Genomic DNA, 19,688 nt, shown 5'->3' with positions numbered 1-19,688 from the left:
TTGAATGGCAAAATTTTCTCCGACATGTAAAGGAACATTCTATGTTCCTTTTAGTTGATGGGCTGTTTAATTTCTGGGTTCAAAGTTTCATATTCTCCATGAGATGAGATAATGAATCTCTTCTTATTTATGTAAGCTCATTATCAGATGACAGGAAATGAAATACAGCTCATCATTTGGGGGAGAGTACCTTGAGAACATGTAAGGCATGACAATGTGTTGAATTATTATTTAGATGTCTAGTTCCTGTTAAAAAATAACCTAATTATGTGCTCAAGGAAGTATAAAGTCTTCAAATAAAGTGAATCTGAACTAAATTATGCCTGTGCACAAGAACTAGAGCTTCATTCATTAAAATCTCTTTAGTTAGCATCTAGTGATGTGTAAATTTATAAAACTATAACATGATGAGGGGGCAGCTGGGTGGCTCAGTGGATTGAGAGCCAGGCCTAGAGACGGGAGGTCCCAGGTTCAAATCTGGCCTCAGACACTTTCCAGCTGTGTGACCCTGGGCAAGTCACTTGACCCCCATTGCCTAGCCCTTACCACTCTTCTGCCTTGGAGCCAAACTCCTAGACAAAAGGTAAGGGTTTAAAAAAAAACAACTATAACATGAGTGTTTACACTGAAAATTTTATGAAATAGAATAAAAAGCTTAATTCCACTTCTTGCAGGTGTCTCTCATCTCACAAATTTACACAGAAAATCCAGTAATATTACACACACCAAATATCTAGCACCCCCCATAAAAAAGAACAAGATAATCCACTCATTTAATTTTCTCTAAATAAGTGGAAATTTGACATCTTTTTTATTTGAACTACTGCAACAAACTTTTAGACTGTATTAATTTGGAAGTCTACCTTAAAAGTAGCTTCCTCTACCTATGTGGACATATGCACGATTATGTAAAAATTCAAAGGTTGTTTGGCCATCTGAATCTGTAATCCAATAAACTTTGAATTTCAAACACAGTTATGCATTTGAGGTCAGTGGAGCAATTTCTAATAGACAGATAGATAGCTTAGCCACCACTGTGACCTAAGGAGTGCTGAGTTCTCATTCCTTGGGTTTTGACTGATGATGACCGTGATACCTTAAAGTTCTCTATGGTATTATGCTATACAGTAATAGGTTTACTGGTATATAGTAATAGGTTTACTGGAATTGAGCTCTTAGATCATATATGCAGAGTAATTATAAGATGGATTGGACCTCTCAAGTGAACAGTAAAAATAGAAAAGTAATATCACGAATCATAGGCAAACAATTTGCAAGTCTATTTTACAGAACAAAGTTTACCTGGAAAAATGCTTGATCGTCTTTTCCTTGAAGTAAAGACTGAGAAGGGAATGGAGACTCCTTTTGTTCACAACTCTGTTGACTTATCAAAGTGTCTGCATAGTTGGGCTGAGGAAAGATCAACTGACTCTTCCGAGAATCCATGGTGAGAGAAACTTCATGGGAATAGGTCTGAAGGAAAGCTCTCACTCCATCTATTCCCAAAAACTGTGAGGAGGACACTCCCCCCACATGGTCAGCTGCAGACTGTACAACTTGAAGCATCCACCACTTCCTCAGTCTGAGAGCCAGCAGGAGGACAATGAAGGTAAAGAACAGGCAGGAAACCACAGCCACTGCTATGACCAGGTAAAATGTGAGGAGAGAGTCATCCTGGGACTCAGGGGCAGGGTGGCTGCTGAGATCTGAGAGGATCTCAGGGATGCTGTCAGCCACTGCCACAGTGACACTGATGGTGGCAGAGAGGGGAGGTTCCCCATTATCTGTCACTGCCACAAGGAGATTCTGCTTGAGGGCATCTTTGTCTAGGAATGCCCGGACAGTCCTGATCTCCCCTGAGTGCAGGCCCACAGAGAAGAGCCTTGGCTCTGTGGCCTTGAGCAGATGGTAGGATAGCCAGGCATTCTGGCCAGAGTCTGCATCCACTGCCACCACCTTGGTCACCAGGTAGCCTGGCTCTGCAGAGCGTGGGGCCAGCTCCACTCCACTGGAGCCATCTGTGGGGAAGGCAGGGTACAGGATTTCTGGAGCATTGTCATTCTGATCCAGGATGAACAGAGTCAGGGACACATTGCTGCTGAGAGGAGGGTCCCCAGAATCCCTGGCTGTCACTCTCAGCTGAAGCTCCTGGGACTGTTCATAGTCAAAAGAGCACAGAGCATAGAGCACACCAGTCTCTGAGTTGATGGAGACATAGGAGGATAGTGGTGGTGCCTCCAAGGGGAGGTTACTGTCCACAAGGGAATAGGTGACTAAGGCATTCTCCTGGCTGTCTGGGTCATGGGCAGTCAAGGAGCAGATGGAAGTTCCTCTGGGGTTGTTCTCCTGGATGTAGGCAGAGTAGGCTGACTGACTGAAAGTGGGTGGGTTGTCATTGATGTCTGCCACATGCAAGAGGATGTGAGTGTCTGTAGACAGAGGTGGGCTCCCAAAGTCTACTGCAGTCACTGTGATGTTGTACTCAGACACCTGTTCCCTGTCCAGAGCCCTGTCAGTCACCAGTGAATGATAGTTGTCCACCTTCTTTTCTAATTTGAAAGGCAGGTCATCTGGGATTGAGCACAGGACCTGACCATTTTTGCCAGAGTCTCTATCATGCACATGGAACAGAGTAATGACAGTGCCAGGAGGAGCATTTTCAGGGATTGAGCTGGTGACAGAGGTGATAGTTACTTCTGGGGCATTGTCATTCACATCTACAACAGTGATATGAATTTTAGTTCTATCCTTAAAGCCAAGGCCATCTTTAGCTTCTGCTTCCATCATATAGAAGTTTGCATCTTCATAGTCCAGATTTTTTAAGGTTGTTAATCCTCCAGTCACAGGATTCAATTCGAATATTTCTGAGTTCTTCCCAGGTATTTTCACCAGAAAATATCTCACTTGGGAATTAATTCCTTCATCTGCATCTGTGGCATTTACAGTGAGTAGTGTTGTTCCCTGGGGCACATTTTCAGGAATACTGACCGAATACACAGACTGGGCAAACACTGGCGCATTGTCATTTACATCCACTACATTCACTCGGATTCGAGCAGTTCCAGAGCGGATTGGTTCTCCCCCATCCAAAGCTGTGAGTGTGAGGTAGTGAACGGCCTGCTCCTCCCGGTCCACAGCCTGCTCTAGTACCAGCTCCGGATACTTCAACCCGTCGTCTCCGCTTTGCACTCTCAGAGAGAAATGAGGATTGGGGCTCAGTTCGTAGCCCTGGAGGGAATTCACTCCTACATCCAGGTCATAAGCACTTTCCAGGCGATGCAGGCTTCCCGGGGGTGTGATTTCACTGATTTTTAATTCTTGTTCCTCCGCTAAAAATCGAGGGGCGTTATCATTTATGTCAGTTATTTCCACTTCCACTGAATAAATTTTCAATTTATGCTCAATCAGAACATTAAAATTCAGCAGGCACTGGGGGCTTTGTGCGCATAGTTCTTCCCTGTCTATTCTGTCCCTGATGATTAAGCTACCAGTTCTGATATTTATAGCGAAATTCTGCTTCTTACCTCTGGAGACAACTCGAGCCCCTCGCTCTGACAGTTCTCTCGGCTCCAGTCCTAAATCCTTGGCTATGTCACCTAAGAAGGATCCTTTTTCCAACTCCTCAGGAACCGAGTAGCGGATCTGGGCAGCCGTGGTCTCCCATAGCTTTCCCAAGAGAAAACAAAGCAGGACTCTGTGGATGCAGCCTCTGTGTTTTTGCACAACGATCATTGTCCTTCTTATTCTGCAGCTGTATCTGGGTTAACTCTTGGATTCTTTGAATGGTAGTAGATTTGATCCGTGGTCGTTTTCCGGAATTGAAGTATGGACTATTCAAGGTGAGAGTCCTGAATTTCTGTGCATCCTGGATCTTGCAAGTCTGATTTTCCTGAGCCTTGGACACTAGGAATGGGGAACAGATAGACTCTCTGAATTTCTCTTCTTGGTTGGTGAACAGTGGCTCCCAGAGCCTGAATCAATTATTGCACTCTTTTGAAACACAGATGGTATATAGATTGGTATTCTGCATGATAGGTCATTTTAAGGAAAGCTATTCTATTCTTGGATATGGAGGAATCTTAAAGAGGCCATTTATTCCCACAGTAACAGCAACCTATTTACCTCCTTATAAAATTTTTGTGTTAACGTTTGTTCCCTTTACCTTCTTGATCTACTAGGTTACCTAACGTTAAACTCACTCTTCAGTACTATAGAAAATATTTTGTGTACCTTTGCTAGTAAGTCCCTTTACAGTTAATTATTTTTTATGTCATAATAAAGAAATTTCCACACTTTTAATATTAATATGTTTGCCTATCATTTATATTTTCAGTTGTAACTGCACCATTATGTCTACTTAAATCCATATATGTATATATTTATATTTTTGTCCCTCTTTTCTTTCTATATTTCATGAAACACTTTTTCATGGAATTAGCTTGAACACATTTTCAAAATTGAATAAAATTTTCCAGCCCATTTAGTCATTAACTTGAAGTTCAATATAGCACAATCTCTTCAGTATCTTATCTTTTGTTTCCCCAAAGAGAATAGTACAAAGGCACAGTCCCATGTTAAATTAATAAGTTGTTGCAGTCTACTAGAATAGGCATGACAAATGTGTCTGAGAAATTCTAGAACCTTTCTGGTAAACTGGAAAGATGGATCTGGTATCAGAAAATCCAGTTTTAAAAGTTCGAGCTTCTGCTTGCAATATATATGTGCTTATGCTAATTTCCTAACTTCTCATTGTGTCCTCAGTCATAAAAAAAAATGAGGGTCTTAGACCATATTAACATTTATATCCTTTCAATTGTATTTTGATGGTCTTATACGCCTTTGATAAATTTTTTAGTGTGAAATTGATGAATTGAAAAGATAATGTTTTTAGGAATAAGAAAGACCTTCAAGGAAATAATTGTTACAGCAGAACAATTGGATGTGAGAGAATATATCTCAGTATTCCAAGTATCCATGTGGTTCAAGTTGTAGGCAACGTCTTCTCTAACCTATTACCCAACTGTTCTACCATTTAGTACCATTGTCATAAACATTTTGATTACTCTAATGATTGGTATCTCATAATATGCCTGAGTTAATCTTCCAACCACTAATTTCATAGATTGTAGGAAAGCTCCACTGGAGATCAAAAGTAATTACAAAACAACAGTACATTTACTATTACTTTAAACAATCAATTCCAGATAAGAGATAGCCAGTTTGTCATTGCCTTCAGAAGAAAATGTTGATAGTGTTTGAAATGTAGAGATTTTCTATTATTCACTGGTATATCAATTGCAAAACAGAAACTTGAGAAATGCACATCACTTTGTTTTATGATTAATAAACTTGCCATTTATAAATCAATAATGATAATTGGCAAGGCAGGGTGATCCAGTAGATAAAGTTTGTACAGCACTCAAGGAAAATGAGATTCAAGTCCTTCTCCCAACAAATTCTCTCTTTGGGGCAGCTAGGTAGTATAATGGATAGAGCACATTGCCTGGAGTCAGGAAGACTTGAGTTCAAAGACACTTCCCAGCTGTGTGATCCTGGGCAAGTCACTTAACCCTGTTTGCCCCAGTTTCCTTGTCCATAAAATGATCTGGAGAAGGAAATGGCAAACCACTCCAGTATCTTTGCCAAGGAAAACCCAAATGAAGACACCACTGAAATGATTGAACAACATATGACCTCAGAGTCACTTAATATCTTTGTGCCTTAGGCAAAACTACAAATTCAGGATAAATTATGATCTGCATCAATGGATAGACATCTCTGATTTGTAGTGTCACACAATAAAATCCCAAGTCTGGTTCAATACAATCAAAAGAATAATTTATAATAAATAAAAATAAAATGAGAATAATAAAAAGAGTAAAAAAAAGAAATAAAATTATATTGTGAAACTCCACTTCCTAGACTTTTATAGTCCCTCTTTCCTGTGTCAATCCAAACCTTCTACATAGACCAAACTGCAAGAAATTTTAAGAAAGAAGCAAACTCTCTTATTTCAAATGTTCTAAATGAAGAAGTCTACACAACTCAGATCATTTTGCCATATCTATAGCATTAAATTTCTAGACTTTTGATTTGAGAGGCAAATCATAGTTGGATTTTCATTCACATATTCAGTAAAAATTCCTGCATGTCTGACTATTTCTGCTTGTAGTAATAGACATTCAAATATTACTCTAAATAAGTATACTGAGTATCATACTATTGGGTCAATTCTCTTAGGAAAAATACAGCTTTTTGAGCAACCTTGGTCAAGCCACTAAAATCTCTGGGCATCAGTTCACATACCCAAATAAAAGACACGGATAATTAATATCCAAAGTACTCTCCCATTTTAAATATTATGATCTTTTCATTAGAATGTTTCTCAGACTCATAACCTTATTAGAGAAAGTGATAATTGTAGGTAGAATAACTATAACATGCAAATGATATCTAGTAAGCTTTAGAGACAGTCATTAATTTTGAAATCACTTGTAATTTAATTTCACAGAATTGTTTACCTGAAAAAATGTTTGTTTAACTTCAAGTAAAGACAGGGGTTATAATGTTGACTCCTTATAGCTTTGCTGACTTAGAAGGGTGTCTGCATATTTGGACTGGGGGAAAATCAACTGCCTTTCCATAGAGTCATTAGTAAGAGAAACTTCATGTGAATATGTCTGGAGAAAAGCTTGAACTCCATTAGTGCCCACAAATTGGAATGCAGGCATGCCCAAGAAATGGGTATCAGATGAACACAAGAGCTGTGATCTTCTCCATTGATGAAGCTTGAGTGTCAGTAAGATGATGTTGAAAGCCAAAAAAACAAAAACAAAAACAAAACAACAAGAAAAACCTATTGCTGCAGCTATTTCTGTGACCAAGTAGAGCATGATGTTAGAACTCTCTAGAATACCAAGAGCTTCCTGGCTGGTGATATCTGAGAGGATCTCAGGGATGCTGTCAGTCACTGCCACAGTAACACTGATGGTGGCAGAGAGGGGAGACTCTCCATTATCTGATACTGCCACAAGGAGATTCTGCTTTAGGGCATCTTTGCCCAGAAATGCCCAGCCAGTCCTGATGTCCCCTGAGTGCAGGATCACAGAGAAGCTCCCTCTGAGAAGGCTCTGTGGCCTCGAGCAGATAACAGGACAGCCAGGCATTCTACTGCATCCATTGCCACCACCTTGGTCACCAGGTAGCTTGGTTCAGCAGAGCATAGGGCCAGCTCCACTCCACTGGAGCCATCTGTGGGGAAGGCAGGGTACAGGATTTCTGGAGCATTGTCATTCTGATTCAGGATGAACAGAGTCAGGGACACATTGCTGCTGAGAGGAGGGTCCCCAGGGTCCCTAGCTGTCACTCTCAGCTGAAGTTCCTGGGACTATTCATAGTCAAAGGAGCACAGAGCATAAAGTATATCTGTCTCTGAATTAATAGAGACATAGGAAGAGAGAGGTGACTCCCTGGAGAATGTCCTCTGAGATAGAGTGCTTTGGGCATTATCCTCCAGGCTGGAATTCAATGCAGTCACTCAATAGACTCTTCTAGAATTATTCACTTGGATGTAGGCAGAGTAAGATGACTGACTGAAAGTGGATGAGTTGTCATTAATGTCACTTATATTCAGTGAAAGTGAGTATAAATCGCTATCGGTAGAGTCACTCAGTCTATGACCACCAGAGTGAAGTTGTACAATGAGAACTGTTCTCTGTGCAGGGCCCTATCTGTCTGCAAACTAATAATTATCTTTTTGTTTTGTTTTGTTTTGTAATTTAAAGGGCAGATTCTCTGGTACTGAACAGGTGATGTGGCCATTCTCCCCAGAGTTTGGGTCCTGCACATTAAAAAAGGAAATCACAGCCCTCGGAAGAAAATTTTCTGCAATTGAACAGATGAGAGAAATGATGGACACTACCGTTCACAACAACACATTGTTATTTATATCCACAACAATGATCAGGACCCTTTATCTCAACATTCAACCAGCTCCCTCTTGTACTTGAATTTCCATTTCATAAAACTCTGTTTCTTCAAAATACAAGGCTCTTTGATTTCTCATTTTCCCTCTATGAGACCGCAAGTGAAAGGTTTGCTTTCGTTTTGGGTTGCTTTCCTTTTGATGTTTCTAAAGGATTTGGTCACCTCCCCATTTCCTCCCTCATCCGAGTCTGTGGCATTCACCGTGAGTAGCGATGTTCCCACAGGTACATTCTCGGGGACACTAATGCTATACACGAAATGAGTAAACACTGGCGTGTTGTCACTGAAATCAAGGACAGTCACTCGAATGTGCACCGTGCCAGAGCGGACCGGATCTTCTTCATCTAAAGTTGTATGGGTGAGATAGTGAACAGGCTCCTTCTCCCCTTCCAGGGGCAGTTCCAGCACCAGTTCTGGGCACTTGACCTCATAGTCTCCTCTCTGCATATGCAGAAAGAAGTGTTGGTGCGGACTCGGCTGGTATTTGGACACTGAATTCACACCCACATCCGGGTCCTGTGCGGAAGGCAGAGGATAGAATGGAATGATTTTATTTTCATTAATTTTGAAGTACCGGTGCTCTGACCCAAAAAGAGGAGCGTTGTCGTTAATGTCTAAGATTTCTATTTATATAGGGTAACGTTTGAACTTATCCTCGATCGGGCATTGAAATTCAGCAGGCATTGGGCGCTCTGAGTGCAAAGCTCCTCTCTTGTCTGTTCTGTGTACGGTCACTAAAGCTTCACCTTACATTCCGAGTGAAATGCTGCTTCTTACCTATGGAGACGATTCAAGCTTTGAGCTCTGACAGTTCCCGAGGCTCCAGCCCTAGGCCTTTGGCGATGTCGCCAACAAAAGAGCTCTTTTCCATTTCGTCAGGCACGGAGTAGCAGATATGTCTTCCCACTGAATCCCCAGGAGAAAGCAAAGCAAGACTGATCCTTTGTATTACCGCCGCCGGTGCCCAGCAGCCATTTTTGTCTCTCTTTAGAATTATACTTTCCTTTTCCTACTTCTTGTGTCTGAATTCAGCTCTTGGATTTCCTCTGTTCGGTCGAGCAGCCAAATTCGAATGTAGAAGTCTCATAAACTGAATCTTTGTGCGGTTCCAGGTCTGTGTATCTCCTCTGAAGGCTCTTTGTGTAGCGAAGAGGGACGGGCAGAATCGTTCTCCTAATTTCTCTCCCAGATTGGTGAACAGCGACGCCTAGAGTCCCAAGCAATTACTGCAGGATTTTTGAGAGAAAATTTCTCCACACATTGTTTTCCATTATAATGATTTCCTAGGTCTTCTTTTCACATTTTATCATTCCCGAATGAACCGAAATCATGGTCTTATTGTTTAGAGTCATAGCATTTGAAATTATGAAGAGCTCAAAAATGGTGATAAAAAATCCTAATTGGTGTACGAGAGGGGTTTTTTTTTTGGCCCAAAGTTTATATATCTGACAAAATTTTTAATTAATTTATCACTTTTCCTTTCTAGAAGAATGCGATTTAGAAAGCACTCCCAAGGGAGCAGTTCCTGATGGAGAGTCTACTGGTTGAGAGTTAGAAAACAGAAGTTTGTAATATTTTAATTATCTTCCTCTTTACTTGTGTGACTTTAGCCAATGTTCTCAACATTTCTGGACCTCACATAATGGTCTGGAAAGTGAGGAGGTTGGGCTAGATAGCTTCTAAGATCTCCTCAATTTTAAATCTATGATTATTCTTTTTAAAAGACTAACTTTTTGTCTGTGTCATTCTGTGTGTTTATTGGACTCTGATAATTTCTTCATGAGCATTCTGGTACTTTTACTTCTTTTAGTCTGAATAAAGACTTTATTAATATATCGAGACTATCAGTTTCTGTGACTCCTCTTCTGATATGTGGTTTAATTTCTTTTATTGTGAATATATTCATTTTATTATAAAACACAACATTTTTAAAGCTATGCAAATATGAGAAAAAACAAACTTTATAATTAATTAAGCAAAGCTACACAAAAAGTGGCTGCAAGTGAAAATATGCATTTTAAACTTTCCTTTACTTGGGTCCAGACTTATGATTTCAACAGTGCATAGAACTCCTGATAAGAAAATTCCCTCCACTGAAAAGATTAACTGTTTGTCTTAAAGAGTTGCCTGAGACATCAAGAGGTTAAGCCAGTGAGAATTTAAGTACACAGGATATACAGTTTATAGATGTTAGAGGTGGAATTATCTCATGTCTCTGATTGTGAGGTGGGCACTGTATTCACTAGACAAGCTGCTTTTCTCTTAGGATCTTATGATCAATAGATTTATAGCTGAAGGGAATATCAGAATCAATTTAGTACAATTCATTTATTTTATATATGAGAAAACTAAGACTTAGGGAAGGTCAGTGATTTATTTGCCCAAGGTTACACAGGTAGCAACAGATAAAAATATGTCCATATGCATTGTGGTTAGCAAGATAGTCTCAATGTTATTCATCATTTTCTCTTTATTTTGTTGTGTTTGATTTTCCATTCTTTAGGTAATTGAAGGCAGAATGTTTACTTTATTATAAGAATATTTATCTTACCCTTGTGCTTTTTCATTATATCACTTCATATATCTTCTCATATTTCTTTACCTTCCTGTTTGGCATTTCATTCACTTTTTAGTAACTTTTCAAGATGATGACAGCATTTTGATGAAGCAAAAAAAAAAGTACTAGATATTTCCTCTGCTGAAAACTCTTCTTTCTAAAACTTATCATTTTTCTTTTTGTCATCTTTGCCAATTTGATGAATCTCAGAATTGATTTAATTCACACTTTTCTCATTCATGGTGATTTGGAGCATTTTTCACACGCTTATAGGTATCTTGGATTTCTACTTTTGAAAACCATCCATATACAAAATGCATTTGTCAGTTGGGGAATTTTTCTTTTTCTCATAAATTTCAATAGTTCCTTAGATATCTTGGAAATGAGACCTTCATCAGAGATACTTATTGATAATTTTTCCAATTAATTGCTCCTTTGTTAATCTTTGCTTTATTAGATTTATTTGTGCAAACCTTTTTCATTTTATGAGATAAAAATTATCCATTTTATCTTCTGTGATTTTCTCTATTCTTTGTTTGGTCATCAACTTTTCTTCTATATCTAGATCTGATGATGAAATATGCTATCTATTACAGAGAAATAATATGCTATCTATTACAGAGAAGTGATGGTTTTAGAGTTCATAATGAGACAAGAATATATTTTATATATTCATTGAAGGAATTTGTTACAATAAATTTATTTTTTTTCCTTTTTTTTCTCATTGTAGTGAGGGCTGGGAGGGAAAATATATATATTTCTATGTTTTTTTTAAAACCCTTACCTTCTGTCTTGGAGTCAGTACTGTGTATTGGCTCCAAGGCAGAAGAGTGGTAAGGGCTAGGCAATGGGTGTTAAGTGACTTGTCCAGGGTCACACAGCTGGGAAGTGTCTAAGGCCAGATTTGAACCTAGGACCTCTCATCTCTAGGCTTGACTTTCAATCCACTGAGCCACCCAGCTGCCCCCTCTATGTTTTTTAAATAGAGAAGTGAAGGGTGCTTCTGAGATGTTGCATACATTTTCAGATAAGGCCACTTTAATATTAGTTTTATTACTTATTTTATTCTTGATATGAGATACCTATCTGGAGAGCAAACTGTAAATATTGTAATTTAAAAACCAAAACACTTCTATGAGGTTTGAGCAAAACATTCATGGTATATCATCTGGTGGTATGATGTGAAATCTACCTATTTCTGCATTGTTTTAACTCCAGGGAAATTTAAAACTACAGTATTTTGTGCAATTGAAGCTTTCTAAATAACCAAGAGAAGGTTTTAAAAATGGCAATAATAGAAATAATTTAGAGTAAAGGTAATTGGGATACAATTCTGTGGAACTACAGCATGATAAACTTCCTGAAGAGGTGTTTAAAGTGTATTGAATCAATATTTCTTTTGAGAAAAATGTTTACTATAAGAAAGACATGAGTTTATATTTCTAGAAGTATCAATGATTCTCAAAGCCCAACTTTAACCTTAAAATTCAAAGATACTTGAAAAGACTTGTATGAATTGATACCGAGTAAAGCAAACAGAACAAGGAAAGCAATCCAAACAATAACAACAATTTTGTAAAGCCAGACAGTTGTGAAAATCTTAAGGAGTCTGATCAAGACAATGAATAACCATGATTCTAGATTCTTTCCACCTCCTGACAAAGATGTGGAACTAAGGAGCAGAAAAATACATATGTTTTTTGGACATGTTCACTAAAGGAATTTATTTTGTTGACTATGAATACTTATAAAAATATTTTGCTTTTGTTTTTTCAGAAACAGAAGAAGAAAGAGAAAAAACTTTTGTTTGAAATAAATTAAGTTAAAAGTATGAAAATGGTGAACAAAAAGAGCAGAGGATCAATAAAAAAGATACTACATTATAAGGAGAGAAAACAGAAATCTACTAGTTTTTACATTGATAGATAAAAATACTAAAAATTTTGAAAAATTTAAAACTAATTAGAGTAACAACCTATTATTAGTTATAACCACAAAAATACTAATAGGACAATAGGTGAAGAGAGTAGAATTTTGGAAAAGCTGAATTCATACTTTCTCCATCAGAATCCTAATGCTTGAAGAAAAGGCCTTAATCTTGAACATACTAACAAGCCTTACCCTAAAACATATCCACAACAAATAAACAGATTATGTTTGGAAAAGTTGGAAGAGTAGTTTAAGAGCCATATAGATTTCATCCCAAGACAATTTTTGAGACAAGAATGTTGACAAAGAAAGAAAATACTTTTTTTTAAAAGATGAAAGCAGACAAGTGTAAAGGCCAATATAAACCAGAAGGCACATTAGGGACAATATTCCTGAAATTTGTTGTCCAGGAGTTCTGATTAGTAGGAGGTCCTAAGGGACCTCCATTTGATGTTCTTTTAAGAAAGTTAAAATTGATTTTAAACATATCTGAAGGCACTCAGAAATTATGGGATTAAGAAAGAATTTCCTTACTTTGTTTTTTTGATGATGCCAGGCCCATGTATCAGAAGCACTTATCAGAAGCAGCCCAACACCTTGGCATTAGAAGCTCTCCAAAAGTAGAGGCCAAAATCCAGTGTCACCAGGATAAGAAACAACATAGAAATTATGTCTGAAATCACAAGTGGCTAAAACCATAGCTCAACTAAAGTGAAGCAGAGTTGGTCAAGTCTTTTCTTTTCCTTAAAAAATGTTTATCCTCTGCTAAGAATAAAAGTTCTAAGATAAAAGAGCTGTAAGAGCTAAGGAATTGGAGTTAAGTGACTTGCCCAGGGTCAAACAGCTAAAAAGTATCTGAGGTCAAATTTGAACCTAGGACCTCCTACCTCTGGGCCTGGCACTCTATCCACTGTGCTACATAGCTGCCCCCTAATGGGATCTTTTCACTGATCTTTAGCAATGCCTCTATGATAGCTACACAAATCTGAAGTTTCAACTTGAGAATTCTGATCTGCATAAAGCTGAATTAATGTCCTCAGTATTGTTGCTAATGAGTTGGTAGGACTTAGAGGCAGCAGAATCAAGTCTATGTTTACAATGAGGAAGACTGTCCTGCTGGTGGCTAAGGCTCCGGCTGGTTATAGAACCTTTGGAGGGGTTGTTTTCCTGGTTATTGACTGTGTAGGAAGGTTGGAGGACAATAGAAACATTCACATTGTCACAGGGCAACATCCACCATTGGATGGCAGTTTGTTGAGGAGGGGCAGATTTCTCTTATTTGTGTCTATAATATTGATGCTTTACTGCAACATCTGTTCAGTCTGAGGTCCTATAACTTAGCATGTTGTAGTAATTCCTGGATGGGGATTATATTCCATAGGACCCAAAGCCCTCTTTGAGAATCATCTTTCCATTAACATCTGAATCTTGCTCCCTGATCAAGAAAGTCACTGACTAAGTAATGGGACTTCTGGAAAAGACTCAACTCCATTTAAAGATAATTTAAAGCATATTGCCATTTTCATGTAGGATTACAAATTGAATGATATAGTGCATTATATGGCTTCCTACTTCCTCTGCTTGTACATCCATCATATGTTATGCCTATATCTATTTTCAAAATTCAATGTTCATTTATTTACTATTTCCATGTCAATTATATTGTTTAATTCAGTTTAATTAAAAAACACTACCCACCAAATGCAAGTATATTGCAGGCTGTGGGTCCTAGAAGGTCTGTGAAGAACTGAAATTGAATAACGCTCAAAGAGTAATGGAGATGTGCATAATGGATGTGATCAAGATACAACACATCTTGATCAAAGAAATGGGAAGGTGAAAGATGTGAGATATGTCATCTACAAGTAAAATTTACAAATGAAAAAGAAGATGGGCAGGTCAACATATCAGGATGGTCAGCCTTCCTGAGTTTTCCAAGTTGGTTCCCTCTGGGAGTCAAGGAAATGTAAGGAAGACCTCTTGCATGTTGGGCATGAGTGGTGAACTCAATGGGAATGCCTGGCATAGAATCACATAGATTCTAGCAAGCTTAGATAGATTAGAATCTACATCACTGTAATGAAAATGAAATCCATAAGAAAAAGAGATATGTGCAGTATTCTGATAAAATTTGAATTTAGATTTTCCAAAATTCTACTCTCCTCACCCATTTTCCCAGTAGTACTGGTCTTTTTAAAAAATTTCTATGGTTATCTCATAGATTATTAATCTATATAATTTAAAGCTAATCATGCAGCTTGAACATACATTTCTTATGTTGTGAAGCCTAGATCTATTTCTATTTATGATGTGAAATTCAAACATGGAAAGCTTTCATAAAGTTTTACTTAATAGTCTTTCTTCAACCTTGACATATTTATTATTACTGTGATAGTGCTAAATGAGATGTCAAATTTCAGTGCACTGTATGTTCTCAGAAGAGATATTGGAGCAAAATATAGCAATAGTGGAAATATGCCAGGGAAGAATTAATGAGATTGAATAGAAGTGTAGCATAATAAGAATATATTAGAACAGATGCTGATTAAAAAGAGCTTCATAAAATGTGACTGGATTCAAGTTTTAAATTTTAAATCCTAAATTCATTATTTATACAGTTAGGACTGATAATTCAAGTTCAAACATATCAGAAAATGATAGCCCTCAAAGGTCCTTATGAAAATAACATTTTATTCATAAAAATTTGCATTTACTTAAAGATGGCATATAATTCTAATGCAGATTTACAGATTCATGTGCTCATGAAAGGGGCAAATGCTACAAGAGAGAAGGATGAAATGATTAATCTTATAAACTATGCAAGAATAAAATGTAGTAAATGCAGAAGGAATCTTACTAGGAGACTATGAGAATCCTTTTTACCTTCCAGTAAATTCTAAGGTGCTGAAAGTAGTCTGTTTTTCTCCCATATATATATTTGCATAGGAACCTTGGAGAAAGAAGAAGTAACTTTTCCCAGAACCTGAAGTGAGAGTAACCTCTTGAATATATGTCTAGAGAAAAGCTTGGACTCCATCAATGCTAACACATTCTGAGGTGGGGACACCAACAAAATGGTTAGTGCCTAACCTTAGCAGCTTTGAAGCTCTCCACCTGCACATTCTAAGCAATAGCAAGACACCGATGAAGCCAAAGAACAGGCAGGACCAGATAGAATATCATTGGGGTCTTCAGGAGCAGCCAGGTCATTAAGATCTGAGAGGACTTTGGGGACAGTGTTGGCTACAGCCGCTGTGACACTGATAGTGACAGAGAGGAAAGATTCCATTTTCAGTGATTGATACGACTAGATTCTGTTTTAAGGAGTCTTTTCTCAGGAAGGTTCGAGCAGTCCTGATTTCTCCCCTGTTCAGGCCCACAGGAAAGAGGCCTGGTTCTGTGGCCTTGAGAAGATGGTAGGACAGTTAGGCATTCTGGCCAGAATCTCCATCCACCGCAACCACCTTGGTCACTAGGTAGCCTGGCTCTGCCGAGCGAGGAACCATTTCCGATCCTGTGGAGCATTCTGTGCGGAAGGCGGGGTACAAGATTTCTTGGGCATAGTCCTTCTGATACAGGATTAAAAGAGTCAGAGATATATTGCTACTGAGAGGCAGGTCCCCAGCATACTGGGCAATCACAAACAGGAGAAAGTCTGTAAGTGATTTGAAGGAGGGCAGAGCATAAAGGACGCTAGTGTTAGAGTTGAAGGAAATGTAGGAGAGAGGTGCCCCTGAAGAATATATTCCGCAGTGGAGTAAGTGAAACGGCCATTTTCTTCTTTGTCTGAGTCTCGGGCGACCACGGAATGAATAGAAGCACCTCTGGGGTTATTTTCTCGAATGTACTAGGAGTAGAATGCCTGACCAAAGGTGGGGGGGGTTGTCGTTAATGTCTACTACGCTCAGGGGGATGTAAAGGTCCGTGGACTGGGGCCGAAATCCCTCGGTGTATAGCTGTCATTCTGAAATTGTACACGAGGACTTTCTCTCTGTCCAGGGCTTCAACTGTTATCAATTTAGGAAGCTTTCCATAAGATTTTATAAGTTTAAAAGGCAAATTCTCGGATATGGAGCATATCACACATCCATTCTTTCCAGAGTCCCGGTCATACACATTTAAAAGGGGAATGACAGTTCCTGGGAAAGAGTCTTCAGAGACTGATCTCATGAGAGATGTTACACTCTCTTTGGGAGTGTTGTCGTTTATGTCCGAGACAGAAACCACGGCTTTAGCTTTTCCCCAGGAGCCTGGGGGCCGTCCTTAGTTTGTACTTCCACCTCATATAGGACAGATTCTTCATAGTCTCTATTTTCTGATGTTGATATTTCGCCTGTAAAAAGTGTTCATTTGGAAGATCTTTGAGGCTCTTTCAGCCATTTTCCTGAAAGAGTAGGTCACTTCCCCATTGACTCTCATCAGAGTGGCTGACTTTCCTTGAGAGTAGCCACATTATAATAGGAATGTTCTCAGGAGCACTCACGTTATAACCGGACCAAGTAAACACTGGAGCATTGTCATTGAAATCAAAGACAGTTACGAGAATGTGTACCATGCCAGAGAGGATAGGATCTCCCCCATCTGAGGCTGTGAGAGACCGGTTCCTCTTTCCAGTCCAAGGCCCGTTCCAGCAACAGTTCTGGGTACTTGACCTCATCTGTTTAGCTTTGTACAGGAAGAGAGAAGTGATGGTTCGGCTTCACTTGATGGCCCTGACTTGAGTTCACGCGGACATCTGAATCAATTTACTTTCACTTCCTCAGCCAGGAAGTGGGGCTTGTTATTATTGATATCAGTTATTTCCACATCCACTCCATAAATCTTCATTTGTCCTCCATAAGAATGTCCACCCAAATTCAAAAGACATTTTTGGGGCTTCGGGACAAAGCTCTTCCCGGTCTATTCTGTCTGCCCTGACTAAGCTGCAGCTTCTCGAATTGAGAACAAAACTGCATCTTAACCTCTGGAGACAATTTGGGCTCAATTTTCCAAAAGCTCTCGGGGCTCCAGCCCAAGAGTCCTCCATTTCCTCACGCATGGACTAGCGGATCTGTGAGGCACAAGATTCCGAAAAAATACCCAAGGAGCCTCTATACAGCAGCTATTTGTAACTCACTGATCCACAAACTAGTCCCGGTTGCAACCGAGGTGTTTGAAACAATTCTTTCCTCCTCTGAGTCCTAAGGTCTAGGTATTCATCAGAAAAATCTGAATAGTAGAGGACTGGGTTGTTCTTGCTGTCACAGAGGTTGCCGGTCTGATCTGGGCAGTGTTTTGTGCTTAAGGAGCAGCAAACGCAGGTTGTATCTCTTCTGGAATTGGTCTGGGTAAATAGTAAACATTGGCGCCCAGAATCCTCTGCAAGTACTGCAAACTACCTCTCGAAATTTTCCCCAAGTTACATCTAGATTTTAATTTATTTTTCAAACTGGGAAGGTTTCGCAAAGAATATATTAGGGCGGTCAATAAATGTGAAATCGAAATGCATGCCCTTTTCTATATTCTAGTGGATATTGATTTCCTTAGAGTCAGCACTTTTCACCTTTTATTGTTCTTTATTGTTCTTCATAGGTCTACCATTTCTGAAACTTTTCTTTCAAGACTTAGGAGTATCTCTGTAGATATTCTTTTTTGCCCTCCATTAGTCCATTGTCTTTTCCAATGGTACACATTCCCAATACAATATAGCTTATTTTAAATAACTTATTTTTATAGACTGTGTTGGGATTTTTTCTTTCAAATTTACTATTGCATATGTGGTTATGTAATCGATTGTTGAGCTGTATGCATGTCAGCACTAAGTGAAAAATCAAACTACTTCCTCAGAGGAGAAGAAATTATCTTTGGAGGAGAAAATGGATGATTTTTTTTTAACCAGCAGCTATGCACAGTGGTTATTTTCAAATGTTATTTTCCACATATATTATTGCTAAATTTGTGACCAATCCTACATTAATTTTTATTAATATGGGTATTGATTATAGATAATTATTCGGAAGGGGTGAGAGAGAGAATTACAGTCACAGATTCTTCTTTAATTTGCAATGAAGTAAAATCTCAAAGGGAACACAGGAAGATTTTTAAAGAAAATCAGTTTCTTTAGCTATGGTTACTGAAATAATAGACTGATAAAAATAGTAATCTAAAATGTCCATTTCATAACTCCTCAAGCAGTCTGAAGTCCACAGATCCTATAGTCCAGTTTACAGCCTTCTGCATTTAGAGAATGAGGGAGCCCATAGGTTCAGCTCTTTTACAGGAATCAACATTAAGGAGAAGAAATAATTTAGAATAGAAATAGGGAGCTTTCATATGTTCTGACTTACCTCCTGAGCAAAATAACTAGTAACTGTAATTTAAAACAGAAACCACCCATATTATATGGGTGTTTATAACATGATTTGAATAACATGATTGGAGACACTAAAATAATGACATATCAAAACCTACAATTTACAAGAAAAGTTTTTGAAATGTAAATACTTTTCACAAAGAGATAGTTCACAACATACCAGTGCCTTTGTTGGACATTTTAAGATGTTTGGATTTTCAGAATCTATTCAATAAATTCCAGTGTTTACAGAAAAACTATAGCAATCATATACCCAAATTTTAAATAAGAAGAACCAGAGCTCACCTCTTGAACAATATATGTTTCACAGAAAGTCTTATTATTCTTCACAAATAGTAGGCTTGGAATGTCATTGTAAAGGAAATGGTCAACATCTTGACTCATACACCTGGATTTCAATAGGTTTAATTCTGTCTTTCCAAGACTTGAAATCACATAGAGATTATAGAGATAAGGCATAGTTCCTTGTGGTTTGAGAGAACTCTGGGTACACACCTGGAGCAAAGATGTTCCAGGAAACAACCACAAACCTTGGAATTAAGTCTTTCCAAAAGAGCTGAACTACTATGCTCTGTCACAGCCCTTGTCACAGTGATAAGAAAGATGAGATTAGGGCTAGCTTTGGCAAAACTGCAGGTGAGAATGAGGGCCCCAAACTGTTAAGGAATCACCCTTCATCTCAGGCAATGAATCTTGCAGGCTATCTACAAAAACCACTTTCAGAGACAGTGACTGAAAGAGGGGAGTAATCCCATCCTGTAGAGACTAGACAGTGGTGCCTACCTGCAAAGTTCTCAAGCGCCCAACCTCATCTGTTTGCGGTCGCAGCTGAAAAGTCCCGTATCTGCCACCTGAAGTACGCAA

The 19,688-nt window shown here is 38.6% G+C and overlaps 2 protein-coding genes across 2 annotated transcripts; both read right to left on the bottom strand.

Annotated features, from left to right (window-relative positions):
• Positions 1-363: 363 nt before the first annotated feature.
• LOC100027369 (protocadherin gamma-A2-like) lies at positions 364-4,054 on the bottom strand. The gene has a single exon (XM_056821679.1). It carries the CDS (start codon positions 3,730-3,732, stop codon positions 1,285-1,287), a length of 2,448 nt encoding a protein of 815 aa, XP_056677657.1. The 5' UTR covers positions 3,733-4,054; the 3' UTR covers positions 364-1,284.
• A 136-nt stretch (positions 4,055-4,190) lies between these two features.
• LOC103092598 (protocadherin gamma-A11) lies at positions 4,191-15,761 on the bottom strand. The gene is given in 5 exon segments (XM_056816539.1): positions 4,191-7,124; positions 7,126-7,168; positions 7,170-7,536; positions 8,082-8,567; positions 15,587-15,761. Coding segments are annotated over 5 exon segments (1,635 nt in total). The 3' UTR covers positions 4,191-6,560.
• Positions 15,762-19,688: the final 3,927 nt, after the last annotated feature.

The sequence above is a fragment of the Monodelphis domestica genome, chromosome 1, assembly GCF_027887165.1.
Source record: "Monodelphis domestica isolate mMonDom1 chromosome 1, mMonDom1.pri, whole genome shotgun sequence".
NCBI classification, from domain to species: domain Eukaryota; kingdom Metazoa; phylum Chordata; class Mammalia; order Didelphimorphia; family Didelphidae; genus Monodelphis; species Monodelphis domestica.
The sequence above is the reverse complement of the archived record's forward strand: the minus strand, read 5'-3'. Positions and strand labels throughout refer to the sequence as shown.

Coding starts and splice junctions, on each gene's coding strand:
- LOC100027369 (XM_056821679.1), bottom strand. CDS start 3,732: ATGATCGTTGTGCAAAAACACAGAGGCTGCATCCACAGAGTCCTGCTT.